This window comes from Salvelinus namaycush, chromosome 14 (genome assembly GCF_016432855.1).
Source record: "Salvelinus namaycush isolate Seneca chromosome 14, SaNama_1.0, whole genome shotgun sequence".
NCBI lineage: Eukaryota > Metazoa > Chordata > Actinopteri > Salmoniformes > Salmonidae > Salvelinus > Salvelinus namaycush.
In genome coordinates, this window is record NC_052320.1 from 10,325,542 (window position 1) to 10,342,007 (window position 16,466).

Consider the following 16,466-nt stretch of genomic DNA (forward strand, 5'->3'; position numbering starts at 1 on the left):
AGCCTAGAGTTAGTCAACTCAGAGTTCAGGTTTAAACTCAGAGTTTGTTAAACCTGCTTTCTGAAACAGGGCCCTGGTAAAATAGAAGCAATTCTGATTGTGTTCGAGAATTTTTTTTATATACATCCACGAACAAAAACGTACTGAACGTAGCCCAGGTAGCGATACATCTAACCACCACCCATTCTCCCGGATCGCCCGCCCAGTCTCCACCCCCTTTGTGTAACGCGCACGGAGGACGGTTGCCTGCTAGTGGAGTTTAAACGAAACAGGGTGCGCGACCGTAGCTTTGTCGTTAGTTTGAGAAGTTTAGGACAAATGTAGTTCGCTTGCCACACTGTTCTAACCAGAGAGAGATGTTTTGTTGTTTTACTATACTACCATCCCGTCCCAGCGCTTTTAGCCACGTTTTATCATATTTTAACCCCTGCGTCATGGTTTCGTAGGATGGAAGTAGACGACGTGTCGGTTAGAGAGCAACTTTTCCACAACAAAGTGCGAGAGACTTTTGTAAGTACTTTAATGCTCTTTGTTTATAAACCTCAACGTACATAACAGCGAGATATTAATCCGTGGTGCATTTCGGGAAGTGGTTGTATTATGTTCATAAAAGTTTGCATACTGATAGTGATGTTATCGTTAATTCCTATACTGAAGTTCTGTGATTACTGTAGCCTATAACTTATTACAAGGGAATCTCTTTACAGGTGTGTGTGTGTGTGTGTGTGTGTGTGTGTGTGTGTGTGTGTGTGTGTGTGTGTGTGTGTGTGTGTGTGTGTGTGTCTGGTCATTAATGTGGCTGAGACACAGAAGGGTGACCCAAGGAACCTTTTCTTCCACCTTGGGCCTCCATCCATATGCATTTATGTATGTCCCTATGTTTCTTCTTGTAAAGCCTTGGCTGTAGACTATCATAGTTGTGTGTAATGAGAGCCATGCATAACTTATAGTTGTATAGATTCCATTCAGTATATAAACATGTACTTTAATGAATGGCTATATGTAATGATTTTACCTGAACTGTTGCCACCTGGTTCCACCACATTGACTTCTATATGGGATGTTACGCTGGGTTGTGTTCAGTAGGGCACACTGTAGCAAAACGTTTCGCAACATTAAATGTATATCTGCATTCTATTTGGACAAGTTTTGGTGGTACCTCTTTCACTCAGTTTTAAAACGTTTTGTCCTTACTGAATACAACACTGTACTGATGGCACAGAACAGCTCCTGTTGAACTTCAGACCTGATTAGTATTGCTTCAACAGGGCACATCGAGATGACCCTTAACCCCGCAACGCACAGCAGTTCTCATGTAGACCTAGCTACAGCAGAGCACGCCTTGTTCCATGAGCCAAAAAGATAACAGCACTGTACTTTAAAGACCACATCTAATCTTGCATTTTGTAGGCCTATTCTGTGAGTCAGAAATGACGACAACATTGCAAAACGGCAAGACCCTCGTGAGGTGAAATTGTATTTCAGTATCCAGACTAGAGGTCGATCGATTATGATTTTTCAACGCCAATACCGATTATTGGAAGACCAAAAAAAAAACGATACAGATTAATCGGCCGATATTAAAAAATGTATATATATATATATGTATATATATGTATACATATGTATGTATATATATATTTATGTATATATACATATATTTGTAATAATGACAATTACAACAATACTGAATGAACACTTATTTTAACTTTTAACTTCAATTTAGTCTCAAATAAATAATGAAACATGTTCAATTTGGTTTAAATAATGGAAAAACAAAGTGTTGGAGAAGAAAGTAAAAGTGCAATATGTGCCATGTAAAAAAGCTAACGTTTAAGTTCCTTGCTCAGAACATGTGAAAGCTGGTGGCTCCTTTTTAACATGAGTCTTCAATATTCCCAAGTAAGAAGTTTTAGGTTGTAGTTATTATAGGACTATTTCTCTCTTACCATTTGTATTTCATATACCTTTGACTATTGGATGATCTAATAGGTACTTTAGTATTGTCAGCCTAATCTCGGGAGTTGATAGGTTGAAGTCAAAAACAGCGCAATGCTTGAAGCACAGCGAAGAGCTGCTGGCAAATGCAGGAAAGTGCTGTTTGAATGAATCCTTACGAGCCTGCTGCTGCCTACCATCTCTCAGTCAGACTGCTCTATCAAATCATAGACTTAATTATAATAACACACAGAAATATGAGCCTTAGGTCATTAATATGGTCAAATCCGGAAACTATCATTTCGAAAACAAAATGTTTATTCTGTCGGTGAAATACGGAACCGTTCCATATTTTATCTAACCGGTGGCATCCCTAAGTCTAAATATTGCTGTTACATTGCACAACCTTCAATGTTATGTCATAATTATGTACAATTCTGGCAAATTAATTACGGTCTTTGTTATGAAGAAATGGTCTTCACACAGTTCGCAACGAGCCAGGCGGCCCAAACTGCTGCATATACCCAGACTCTGCTTGCACAGAACGCAAGAGAAGTGACACAATTTCCCTAGTTAAAATAAATTCATGTTAGCAGGCAATATTAACTAAATATGCAGGTTTAAAAATATATTCTTGTGTATTGATTTTAAGAAAGGCATTGATGTTTATGGTTAGGTACATTGGTGCAACGACAGTGCTTTTTTCGCGAATGCGCTTGTTAAATCACCCGTTTGGCGAAGTAGGCTGTGATTCAATGATAAATTAACAGGCACCGCATCGATTATATGCAATGCAGGACAAGCTAGATAAACTAGTAATATCATCAACCATGTGTAGTTAACTAGTGATTATGTTAAGATTGATTGTTTTTTATAAGATAAGTTTAATGCTAGCTAGCACCTTACCTTGGCTCCTTGCTGCACTCGCATAACAGGTAGTCAGCCTGCCACGCAGTCTCCTCGTGGAGTGCAATGTAATCGGCCATGATCGGTGTCCAAAAATGCCGATTACCGATTGTTATGAAAACTTGAAATCGGTCCTAATTAATCGGCCATTCAGATTAATCGGTCGACCTCTAAACTAGACATACTCCATATGTTACAGCAGACTATAATGGGTAGAAATATACAAAGATGAGGTGTGTATCATGTATGGTTCACGGCTCATATGGTCTTATGGGTCCTTAAAATGTCATCATGATAACAAAAATATGTTTGATACAAATGTAAAAGCATGTGAAACACCCCCCCCCAAAAAGAGTTTTAATATGTGAGAATTGCCAGAACAATCTGAGATGCCAAAAATACTTTCGGGCTACGCTGGTGTGGAATCGCCCAATAGGCTTAATACTAAAAAGATGCTTCAATTCCCGACGCGTATCCTGACATTGCCCCTTTCACCTAGGCCAAATGTTTCTCAAGTACCCCAGCCCTTGCTTAACCTTTTAGCTAACATACAGTCCTTATTTCTTCACTGTTTGTTCTCTCTCACACATGGTGTAATCATTTGACCTCTGGTCATTAAAGGGGCTTTAGCCTTGGTTTATCATCATTGACCCTGATACAAGCCCCTCTCATCTTGCTACCTTAAATGACTTGGTAGTTAACGTTTCAGTAATCTTGTGACGTCATCTTTCCAAAGTGTTATCAGAGACCAGAAGGTGTTTTGTCCCACATCAGTATTGATCTGTTATTCAACTTCCTCTCGGTAATGTGAAATATTTGGACTATTATTATAAGGACATGCAGACTTTTCCTGTTCCATACCATTTTGTTGATTGTTTTTGGCTGTTGGCCATCAGTTAGATCTATCCTCTTGTTCCACTTGTAAACCTAGCATTGTACAAACTCCTCAATGTGTTGGCATGAAAGCTGCTTTGAAAGCGAGGTAGCTGCAGCTTTTCTTTTTACTCTGCCGCTATCTCCATCTGTACAGAATGGGTTTTTACTCTGCCGCTATCTCCATCTGTACAGAATGGGTTTTTACTCTGCCGCTGTCTCCATCTGTACAGAATGGGTTTTTACTCTGCCGCTATCTCCATCTGTACAGAATGGGTTTTTACTCTGCCGCTATCTCCATCTGTACAGAATAGGTTTTTACTCTGCCGCTATCTCCATCTGTACAGAATGGGTTTTTACTCTGCCGCTATCTCCATCTGTACAGAATGGGTATTTACTCTGCCGCCGTCTCCATCTGTACAGAATGGGTTTTTACTCTGCCGCCATCTCCATCTGTACAGCATGGGTTTTTACTCTGCCGCCGTCTCCATCTGTACAGAATGGCTTTTTACTCTGCCGCCGTCTCCATCTGTACAGAATGGCTTTTTACTCTGCCGCCGTCTCCATCTGTACAGAATGGCTTTTTACTCTGCCGCCGTCTCCATCTGTACAGAATGGCTTTTTACTCTGCCGCCGTCTCCATCTGTACAGAATGGCTTTTTACTCTGCCGCCGTCTCCATCTGTACAGAATGGGTTTTTACTCTGCCGCCGTCTCCATCTGTACAGAATGGGTTTTTACTCTGCCGCCGTCTCCATCTGTATAGAATGGGTTTTTACTCTGCCGCCGTCTCCATCTGTACAGAATGGGTTTTTACTCTGCCGCCGTCTCCATCTGTACAGAATGGGTTTTTACTCTGCCGCCGTCTCCATCTGTATAGAATGGGTTTTTACTCTGCCGCCGTCTCCATCTGTACAGAATGGGTTTTTACTCTGCCGCCGTCTCCATCTGTACAGAATGGGTTTTTACTCTGCCGCCGTCTCCATCTGTACAGAATGGGTTTTTACTCTGCCGCCGTCTCCATCTGTACAGAATGGGTTTTTACTCTGCCGCCGTCTCCATCTGTACAGAATGGGTTTTTACTCTGCCGCTATCTCCATCTGTACAGAATGGGTTTTTACTCTGCCGCCGTCTCCATCTGTACAGAATGGGTTTTTACTCTGCCGCCGTCTCCATCTGTACAGAATGGGTTTTTACTCTGCCGCCGTCTCCATCTGTACAGAATGGGTTTTTACTCTGCCGCCGTCTCCATCTGTACAGAATGGGTTTTTTCAGTGCATTTTAAAAAAAACAACGTTGCGCCCACTTTCTGCACCGCCTTCAATACAAAAGCCCATCATTTGGCTGTTAAACCCAAATGAAACCCTCTTGAAACTCCAGCTCCTTGTTCTCAAATGCCTGGCCAACTGGGCAGTGCCTTCAACACAAGCTCAGGCAGGCAGCGACCCTGGCCGTTAGACACACTCTAAACTCTAGCTCCTCGGCCTATTCTCAACAACCAGGTTCATGTTGGGGCAGGAAGTGAGCAGTAGAACACCATGCATGAAAGGGTTTATTCATTTTAAGTTTGCTACCACCACCTTCCACAGAAGCCCAGCCTCCGGCCGTTTAAACCCATTCTAAGCCCAGCTCCTTGTTTAGAACTGCCTGGACAGAAAGTTGCCTTCCTCCAGTTAGAACTCAACATGTGTTTTTCACCTACAACTGCTGACTGGTCTCTCGGTCTGTCCCTGTCTCTGTCTGTTGGCTAGGTCTTTCACCCCCTTGTGATCCCCCTCGTACCTACCGGTACTTTCTCTTTGTGGGATATAGCAGACTTATTGCGAACACAGCACATTGAAGGATTTCCTCCACAGTTTGTTGGCTAATTTTGATGCTGAGCATTTGTAGCGTCATTGTTTTGTTGCGACATGCATTTGACATTTTGCGGTACCAGGCTAGCTATACGTCACGATTGGTAAGAATTTCTCAACAAACCTACAAAACCATAACGCATACGCCAAGTAGCCTGTGTAAGGAACAGTGAATGGGAATGATTGTGTCACCAGTCATGTCTGTAGAGAAGGCATTGTTTTGTGTCGCATTCAGTTCATGTTGGGAAAACAAAACATTGTAGACTGTCTCAGATACCTGTCCCGTTAGCTGGAATCTATTTTCCAAGTGCTAAATTGTCACTGTTGTGGACATCAGCCCAACCAGGCTATAGTGTTGGATCTATTCTCACTGCCTCAATGAGAAACCATCCTGGAATGGCAGCGATTTTAGGAACTTCACTGTGTTTAGGGCCCAGTTGTAAATATGGGTGATACAACCACTGGTTTTCCCCAAATCTCATTGTTGCCATCCTATAAAGGGGGTCAGGGACATCGCCTGTCCCACCCATGGATTGGAGGAGGAGGAACCCCACTTTGTCACTGTACCATATGTCCTCATCTTCTGTTGTTAAATGTACTTTGTATGTCAGAGTAATGTAGTGTCTAGGCATTGATATGAAGGTGTGCAGATGTGTTTTCCTCTCCTTAAATGTTATTCTACAGTGAAGAATAGAACAAGAAGTTGTTGACCTTCTACTGCAGTGAAATAATGCCCTAGAAACGTGATCATATGTATTGAACAAATAGGCCTACAATTGAATAAGAGGAATGCTATCATATTTCAGTGGATTGATTGTCAAAGGTACCATTTTATTTAGTTCACAAGGACAAGATGTGCTTGGGTAAGCATTATTCAATCTACAGGAAACAGTCTTTTGCCAGGCAGTGGTAGCCATTTTGTCACGTTTCTGCCACTCTCTCAGGATGAGGTAACTTTCTTTCTCAACTATTGTTTTCTGCAGTTGATGTCACTTCAGGGTGAACTCCTGAATCCTGCTACCATCGCCTCTCTTCCTCTGGGCTGGAGAGAGGATGTTTGTCTAGGCCTAGCCTTAAATGTTGTGTTTTATGTGTGTCCTTGGTTGTCTCTCTGAATAGTTCCAGTTAACTCAGCACTTCCTCCAACACCAATGGTGAAACTTATTCATCTCTCACCACATCCTGTGATTTTAGAGTTGAAGCTATGTGAATATAGTTGTGAACAGTTGACCACTGATTTAGTTTCAAGAGGCACATTCTCAGATTTTTACCCCAGACGACCAGGCTGGCAGACAGCTATTAGACTGTATCCGATTAAATGGGATTAATCAATGTTCAGTTGGTCAAGGAGTCCATTCTCTTACAGAAGACAATATCCCTGGATTCATTGAAGCTGGCTGTATGTTGACCCAAATAGGGGTTTAAGGTCTGTCTAGTTGCACACTTTTCCTTCCCGTCCTAACCTGATCCCAGTACCCCACTCACCCCGTTTCTCCCGCTCTCTTCATCTGGCTAAACTGGTATATCTAATCTGCAGACTCCATCTGTTTCTCTTGGCCTAATGACCTTGTCTTGCATGTCTCTGTCACCATCTCACTATACAGGCTGGGTCATTTCAAAACCCACGGCACCGTTGACAGTGGATAGTAATGCATTGTGATGGAAGAAAGAAATCCTAGCTTATTGTGACCTGAAAAGGTTTGCTTCAAAACATTGACTGGGTGAAGCTTCCTGAGTCCAACCCACACATCTTGACTAGATAGCTAGTTACACAACTGTGCCAGTCAGAAAGGAGAACAACCAGACTATCTATCCTCCTCTGTTATCTAGCCCCCTGCTATCCTGTCCAGCCAGCTGTATCCTCTCTATCCTCCTCTGTTATCTAGCCCCCTGTTATCCTGTCCAGCCAGCTGTATCCTCTCTATCCTCCTCTGTTATCTAGCCCCCTGTTATCCTGTCCAGCCAGCTGTATCATCTCTATCCTCGTCTGTTATCTAGCCCCCTGCTATCCTGTCCAGCCAGCTGTATCCTCTCTATCCTCCTCTGTTATCTAGCCCCCTGCTATCCTGTCCAGCCAGCTGTATCCTCTCTATCCTCCTCTGTTATCTAGCCCCCTGTTATCCTGTCCAGCCAGCTGTATCCTCTCTATCCTCCTCTGTTATCTAGCCCCCTGCTATCCTGTCCAGCCAGCTGTATCATCTCTATCCTCCTCTGTTATCTAGCCCCCTGTTATCCTGTCCAGCCAGCTGTATCCTTTCTAGCCCCCAGTCAGCCTGTCCAGCCAGCTGTATCCCTTCTAGCCCCCTGTTATCCTGTCCAGCCAGCTGTATCCTCTCTATCCTCGTCTGTTATCTAGCCCCCTGTTATCCTGTCCAGCCAGCTGTATCCTTTCTAGCTCCCAGTCAGCCTGTCCAGCCAGCTGTATCCCTTCTAGCCCCCTGCTATCCTGTCTAGCCCCCTGCTATCCTGTCCAGCCAGCTGTATCCTCTCTATTCTCCTCTGTTATCTAGCCCCCTGTTATCCTGTCCAGCCAGCTGTATCCTCTCTATCCTCCTCTGTTATCTAGCCCCCTGTTATCCTATCTAGCCCCCTGCTATCCTGTCCAGCCAGCTGTATCCTCTCTATTCTCCTCTGTTATCTAGCCCCCTGTTATCCTGTCCAGCCAGCTGTATCATCTCTATCCTCGTCTGTTATCTAGCCCCCTGCTATCCTGTCCAGCCAGCTGTATCCTCTCTATCCTCCTCTGTTATCTAGCCCCCTGTTATCCTGTCCAGCCAGCTGTATCCTCTCTATCCTCCTCTGTTATCTAGCCCCCTGTTATCCTATCCAGCCAGCTGTATCCTCTCTATCCTCCTCTGTTATCTAGCCCCCTGTTATCCTGTCCAGCCAGCTGTATCCTCTCTATCCTCCTCTGTTATCTAGCCCCCTGCTATCCTGTCCAGCCAGCTGTATCATCTCTATCCTCCTCTGTTATCTAGCCCCCTGTTATCCTGTCCAGCCAGCTGTATCCCTTCTAGCCCCCTGTTATCCTGTCTATCCTCTGTTATCTAGCCCCCTGCTATCCTGTCTAGCCCCCTGTTATCCTGTCCAGCCAGCTGTATCCTGTCTATCCTCCTGTTATCCTGTCCAGCCCTCTGTTATCCTGTCCAGCCCTCTGTTATCTTGTCCAGCCAGCTGTATCCTGTCTATCCTCCTGTTATCCTGTCCAGCCAGCTGTATCCTGTCTATCCTCCTGTTATCCTGTCCAGCCAGCTGTATCCTGTCCAGCCCTCTGTTATCTTGTCCAGCCAGCTGTATCCTGTCTATCCTCCTGTTATCCTGTCCAGCCAGCTGTATCCTGTCTATCCTCCTGTTATCCTGTCCAGCCAGCTGTATCCTGTCTATCCTCCTGTTATCCTGTCCAGCCAGCTGTATCCTGTCTATCCTCCTGTTATCCTGTCCAGCCAGCTGTATCCTGTCTATCCTCCTGTTATCTTGTCCAGCCAGCTGTATCCTGTCTATCCTCCTGTTATCCTGTCCAGCCAGCTGTATCCTGTCTATCCTCCTGTTATCCTGTCCAGCCAGCTGTATCCTGTCTATCCTCCTGTTATCCTGTCCAGCCAGCTGTATCCTGTCTATCCTCCTGTTATCCTGTCCAGCCAGCTGTATCCTGTCTATCCTCCTGTTATCCTGTCCAGCCAGCTGTATCCTGTCTATCCTCCTGTTATCCTGTCCAGCCAGCTGTATCCTGTCTATCCTCCTGTTATCCTGTCCAGCCAGCTGTATCCTGTCTATCCTCCTGTTATCCTGTCCAGCCAGCTGTATCCTGTCTATCCTCCTGTTATCCTGTCCAGCCAGCTGTATCCTGTCTATCCTCCTGTTATCCTGTCCAGCCAGCTGTATCCTGTCTATCCTCCTGTTATCCTGTCCAGCCAGCTGTATCCTGTCTATCCTCCTGTTATCCTGTCCAGCCAGCTGTATCCTGTCTATCCTCCTGTTATCCTGTCCAGCCAGCTGTATCCTGTCTATCCTCCTGTTATCCTGTCCAGCCAGCTGTATCCTGTCTATCCTCCTCTGTTCTCTACATTCCACTGTTATTACTGTTGTGATTTTCTTTAGTTTTTTTAATGTTAGTTAAGATTTCTATTTGAAATTCAGTTTCAGTTTTTTAGATCAGATTGAGTATTTTTTTACATTTGTTTTAAGTTTGCTATAAAAAAAAATACTACTTCTGTTTTTCTATTTATTTTTAGGGGACGAAGTAGCCTATGCTTGGGAGGCTAGGAGCCATGTATGTGTTTGTATACGTTCTGGGATGTCACTTCTTGCCATTGTGGAGCAGTATTGCATAGTGATGGGTCAGGTTATAGATTAGGTTTGAAGGTAGACTCAGCGAGGTGATGTAGATGCACCAAGTAAACAGTAGTAGTGGGTCGATTTCCGCCGCAACCAGGAGCGTTGATGCGTGAGGCTAAACTTCTCTGCTGTTTTGGTCCTGTAGCTACAGCTACCACTTGTAGCACAGCGCGATGACTGTGTGAGAGAGGTATTGCATGGCGCTCATGTCAATATCTGCTGTGCTGCTGGTGGAAATGTCATCTTGCCGAGTCTGACTTGATCATTTAACGGTAATCTCCATGTGACCTGTCAGAAGCATGAAAATCCCATTAGAAAAAAAGCTTGAAAACCCCATTTGATTTTTGTCCTAAATTTAGAATAAAGAAACTTAACATAATTCATGATGGATTTTAGTTCGTTTTGGAGTCAAAGATAATAGTTTGTATTTCAGTTTACTAAATAGTTTTTTCATTTAGTTTAGTTAGTTCATTTTATTTTTCGGTTTACTATAATAACCTTGGTACAGTCAAAGTATCTCTGCACACTCAAGGACCCCCAACCATGTCAAGCTTCTTCGATAATCACTTACACAGCAATTCATGTCAGCCATAATGAGTACAGCTCCTAGTGATGATGACCAACATAACATGGTCCTGTGTGAATCAGTTGGTAGAGCATGGCGCTTGTAATGCCAGGGTTGTGGGTTCGATTCCCACTGGGGACCAGTACAGAAAAGTATACACTCACTACTGTAAGTCGCTTTGGATAAGAGCGTAGACCTGCGAAATGACTCAAATGTAAATAAAGATGATAATCAACTGTCAGAGAGAGTCTGAGTTTAAACCAAACGACCTAGGTGACTTGATCTGTTGTATGTGCTGATCTGAAGATATTATCTCAACATTTACCTGATATTTATTTAGACTCTTTTTAGAATGGCTCCTAGACTGAGGTTGGGATTATTGAACTGAGCTGCATATTTTCCAAGAAAACAAAAGATGTCTTTCAAGTAAAATCCTAGTAATATGCAATGATCTGTATTAGCCTAATCTTTTGGTCTTTTGTTTATTTCCTCTGTCAAGATCTGTGTCCTCCTCTTCACCTGCCTCTATATACTGTCCTACCTCATCCTCACCCACTTCAAGAAGAATGCAGACTATATCACCACTGGTGAGTATGGAAGTCTGCTTGCCTGGCTGAAATGACTTGAGGGATTATGTTAAACACATCCATCCATCAAACTAAACTAACAGTCCATTAGAGGAAATGGAAGCTGTTGAAAAACCTCTAGATGACTTTTGGAATGTTGTTGTAGTGTTATGTTTATGGAGACCACACCTTCCCTTGTGTGCGCAGCAGAAACCTATTGTTCAGACCTCTGACTGTGTTTACACAAGCAGACAAATTCTGATTTATGGAATTGGTCTTCTGACCAATCAGACTAGCTCTGAAAAATATCTGATGTAATTGGTCAAAAGACAAATTAGATGGAAAAAAATATTAGAATTGGGCTGCCTGTGTAAACAGCCTTGGATGTAGATTTAGTGAAATCAGTTCATTGGTTTCTTTGAGTTAGTCTATTGTAAGTGTTAGTCTGCTAGAATACTGTACATTGTTTTGCTGTAGGACGTCCACAAGCCTCAAGACTCGCCTGAAGGCAGTACCAGTTTAAAAAAATTATGGAAGTATGTATGGAAGTTGTTTATCCCCCCCCCCAAAGGGGGGTTGAATATGTGTAAAATGTATTTTATAAATAGTTTCCTGATCTTTCTTATATCTCTCAGATATAGGACAGACACTTCAAAACAATCTTCCTTTAGTCCCCCCAAAATGTCTGTTATTCAATGCATTTCTATGGGCTAATGGCAGTAAGGCCAGATCAATGTTCCAGTAAATATGTTTTTGACAAAACAAATGGTCTCCCTATATTAAAAAGAAGATGGAGAACAAGCTATGAACAAAAAATACTGACGTTTTGGTACAGCCAACTAGCTAAAAAATAATATTGTGATATTGTCAAAACAATACGATACATTGTCAAAAATAATATCTCTGGGCCTCCCGAGTGGTGCCGTGGTCTAAGGCACTGCATTGCATGCAGTGATGGAGGTGTTACTCTAGCACTGCACGCTGACACGGTCGCCAGGTGTACGGTGTTTCCTCCGACACATTGGTGAGGCTGACTTCTGGGTTAAGTGAGCAGTGTGTCAAGAAGCAGTGTGGCTTGGCGGGGACGTGTTTCGGAGGGCGCATGGCTCTTGACCTTCGCCTCTCCTGAGTTCGCACGGAGTTGCAGCGATGGGACAAGACTGTAACTACCAATTGGATATCATGAAATTGGAGTAAAAAAAAGTAATAATATCTCAACATTTAACTGTATAGACCCCCCATCACTACTTTAATGTGTGTTTTGCACGTTTCCCTACCAACCTGTACATGTGGAGGTGTAGCAGCTATCTATCTGGGCCTATAGCTGTGGACCTTGGCCAGAACACACAGGGCCCTATACTGCTGCAGGAGGTTGTTATGGAAACACCTCAGGCTTGTGGGTCAGCTGGGTGGGAGGAATGTTCCTTTTAAGATAACACGTACCCTGTCCTTTCCAAGTATGACCATTTTATAATTGAATGTACGGTATGTTGCTCTCAAGTGAACACAAAATGTGGATGTGCAAATGCAATTGGTTATGTGGCTTTATGTAATCACTCCAATAAGGTGTGGTTATAGGTTATAGCTGTAGCACCTCCTACGTAACATAATGTATCCTACGTATCCTTCTGGCAGAGATTTGGTAGTGGGCCAGCCCACAGCCTACCCAACCAGTGTGTCTATTGGGTTTTGGAAAGGTGGACAGCTAAACCTGCTCTGCATTAGCAATACAGTGTTTTTGAATGCAATGAATGTCCTCAGCAGTCAGTCAACACCACCAGCAGGACGTTTGTGCCTCACAGCTTTAATTGAATAGTGGGGTGTTGAAGATGGTCTGTGAATCAATTGGTATGCTGCTAACTGGTTTGTCTTGCACTCAGACCGTGTTTTTCCAAACTCTTCTGTTCCTCTTCTTGACTCATACAGGCATACCAGAGATGTTTGTTCTTTGGACCTTTTGAACATGGTGTACTCTGTATATCTCCGTTGTTGAGGCCAACTCCTTATTTCCCCGCCATCCGTTTTGATCGGTGCTATCGTAGTGTCTTACCGATTTATCGCTCTGTTTTTAGAATCTTCCTCTCCTTTACCTCTTCATCGCCTCTACCTCTTTACCTCTTCCACGCCTCTACCTCTCTTTACCTCTTCCACGCCTCTACCTCTCTTTACCTCTTCCACGCCTCTACCTCTCTTTACCTCTTCATCGCCTCTACCTCTTTACCTCTTCATCGCCTCTACCTCTCTTTACCTCTTCCACGCCTCTACCTCTCTTTACCTCTTCATCGCCTCTACCTCTCTTTACCTCTTCATCGCCTCTACCTCTCTTTACCTCTTCATCGCCTCTACCTCTCTTTACCTCTTCATCGCCTCTACCTCTCTTTACCTCTTCATCGCCTCTACCTCTCTTTACCTCTTCATCGCCTCTACCTCTCTTTACCTCTTCATCGCCTCTACCTCTCTTTACCTCTTCATCGCCTCTACCTCTCTTTACCTCTTCATCGCCTCTACCTCTCTTTACCTCTTCATCGCCTCTACCTCTCTTTACCTCTTCATCGCCTCTACCTCTCTTTACCTCTTCATCGCCTCTACCTCTCTTTACCTCTTCATCGCCTCTACCTCTCTTTACCTCTTCATCGCCTCTACCTCTCTGTACCTCTTCATCGCCTCTACCTCTCTGTACCTCTTCATCGCCTCTACCTCTCTGTACCTCTTCATCGCCTCTACCTCTTCCACGCCTCTACCTCTCTGTACCTCTTCATCGCCTCTACCTCTCTTTACCTCTTCCACGCCTCTACCTCTCTTTACCTCTTCCACGCCTCTACCTCTCTTTACCTCTTCCACGCCTCTACCTCTCTTTACCTCTTCCTCGCCTCTACCTCTCTTTACCTCTTCCTCGCCTCTACCTCTTTACCTCTTCATCGCCTCTACCTCTCTTTACCTCTTCATCGCCTCTACCTCTCTTTACCTCTTCATCGCCTCTACCTCTCTTTACCTCTTCATCGCCTCTACCTCTCTTTACCTCTTCATCGCCTCTACCTCTCTTTACCTCTTCATCGCCTCTACCTCTCTTTACCTCTTCATCGCCTCTACCTCTCTGTACCTCTTCATCGCCTCTACCTCTTCCACGCCTCTACCTCTCTTTACCTCTTCCACGCCTCTACCTCTCTTTACCTCTTCCACGCCTCTACCGCTCTTTACCTCTTCCACGCCTCTACCTCTCTACCTCTTCCACGCCTCTACCTCTCTTTACCTCTTCCACGCCTCTACTTATCTTCCTCGCCTCTAACTCTTTACCGCCTTCCTCTCCTCTACCTCCAGGCTCCATCAACATTCCTACCATTTCACTTCTCTTATCTGTCTGGTTTGGAGCCGTCTGTTCTCAAGGTTTCCTTCAGTTGCCAAGATGCTCATGTTCCTTTAGTCAGTACTAGGTTGCCTTACTAGCATGTTGGTATAAATGTGAATCATTCACTCATATGTTTTTCGCCATTTTTCAGATGACATTGAAGATGCGACCGTCAACAAGATTGCGTAAGTAAAGAGCGTAAGGCTGAATAAACTGACTTGGTAGCAGTCTGCAGCACGTTGACTCAGTCACTCACTGTGTCAGTGTGGGCAGAGTGTTTGAGCTAGTATCTGAGTCAATGTGACCAAATGAAATGACACCACCACTTGGCTGTAGTTTTATCAGTCTGCCCGGTGTAACTGTTAATGTCCTTCCTACCCTTTGTCATACCAGTTGGCACTATACTGTCCCCTTCCCTTCTCACAGAGAAGCTACAGGAAACACACACTCCAAAATGCTTTATTGTCCATTTCCATAAAAATTCATTTCTACACTGTCACAGAAATGCTCTCCCCCTCCAGGCTGTGGCTGTGTACATTCACCCTCTCTGTGGCTGTGTACATTCCCCCTCCAGGCTGTGGCTGTGTACATTCACCCTCTCTGTGGCTGTGTGCATTCCCCCTCCAGGCTGTGGCTGTGTACATTCACCCTCTCTGTGGCTGTGTACATTCACCCTCTCTGTGGCTGTGTACATTCACCCTCTCTGTGGCTGTGTACATTCCCCCTCCAGGCTGTGGCTGTGTACATTCACCCTCTCTGTGGCTGTGTACATTCCCCCTCCAGGCTGTGGCTGTGTACATTCACCCTCTCTGTGGCTGTGTACATTCCCCCTCCAGGCTGTGGCTGTGTACATTCACCCTCTCTGTGGCTGTGTGCGCTGTGCTGCTCCTCCCCATCTCCATCCTGTCCAATGAGGTGCTGCTCACCTTCCCTCACAGCTACTACATGCAGTGGCTCAATGGATCACTCATCCACGGTACTGTACCTTGTCTATACTACAACCAACACAGCATTTCATGTCTACACCATAACAACGCACTCACTCTGTACTTCTATATCCTTCTGTTTTAAACCATATTTAAATCCTAAGTATCGATAGTCAATGAGCTTGAAATCAATATGAACCGTGTTTGACATTGGAAATTGTTATATAGGACAAAACACACATCACGACAAGAGACAACACTACATAAAGGGAGACCTAAGGCGGTAACACATGACAACACATCATGGTAGCAACATAGTAGCAGCACAAAACATGGTACAAACATTATTGGGCACAGTCAACAGCACAAAGGGCAAGAAGGAGGAGACAACAATACATCACACAAAGCAGCCACAACTGTTGCCTTTGGTTTTATGGCAAATATAGTGTGGTGTTTGGAAAAGGTGAGTCATGTTATCCTTTCACAGTAATTAAACAACAAGCGGAAGTGGGCCCCATATGTTAGCTCTTGGTGTGAATAACAAGGAGCACTGTCAACTCTACCTCACTGAACCCTGTAGCTTATTGCCATAGATCCCTACAGATGTTAGTGGACTGGACTGTATGCCCCCCAAAAGTGTTACCCTGGACAGCCAGGCTGCGCCTCATTGTGGCTGACTGTTGTACTGTTAACAGTCAAATGTAGTTCACCTTTGGACCTGTTCCTAATATCTGCTAATAGATTGTTCTATCTATTTGCTGGTGTTTCATAACGTTCTAATCTGTAATGTTTGGACCATATCTCCATCAGGTTTGTGGAACCTGGTGTTCCTCTTCTCCAACCTGTCCCTGGTCTTCCTCATGCCCTTCGCCTACTTCTTCACTGAGTCGGAGGGCTTCGTGGGCTGTAAGAAGGGGGTGATGGCGCGGGTGTATGAGACGGCGGTGGTGCTGCTGCTGCTCACTCTGCTGGTGCTGGGCATGGTGTGGGTGGGTGTTGCCCTGCTGAACAACACAGCCAGGGAGAGCCTTTACGGTCAGTTGATCTTTGACTTTGTTATTCATATAAGCCATTTTGCTACTGTTCGCAATGGCTATTTTGAAGATGGGTATTTTGAAGATGGGTATTTGAAGAATTGAATTGGAGTCCTTTATTTTTG

The 16,466-nt window shown here is 44.3% G+C and overlaps 1 protein-coding gene across 4 annotated transcripts in view; it reads left to right on the forward strand.

The window, feature by feature from the left end:
* Positions 1–232: 232 nt before the first annotated feature.
* The window catches only part of LOC120059117 (limb region 1 homolog-like protein), a 30,005-nt gene continuing 13,771 nt past the window's right edge, over positions 233–16,466 (forward strand). For 2 of the 4 annotated variants that reach the window (XM_039007927.1, XM_039007930.1), the window contains exons 1-5: positions 233–510; positions 10,969–11,056; positions 14,533–14,566; positions 14,903–15,357; positions 16,118–16,342. In XM_039007927.1, coding sequence (XP_038863855.1) covers positions 448–510; positions 10,969–11,056; positions 14,533–14,566; positions 14,903–15,357; positions 16,118–16,342 — 865 coding nt within the window. In that variant the 5' untranslated portion in view covers positions 233–447. The remainder of the gene's footprint in view (positions 511–10,968; positions 11,057–14,532; positions 14,567–14,902; positions 15,358–16,117; positions 16,343–16,466) is intronic. The other 2 variants (XM_039007928.1, XM_039007929.1) reach the window with 2 other exon arrangements.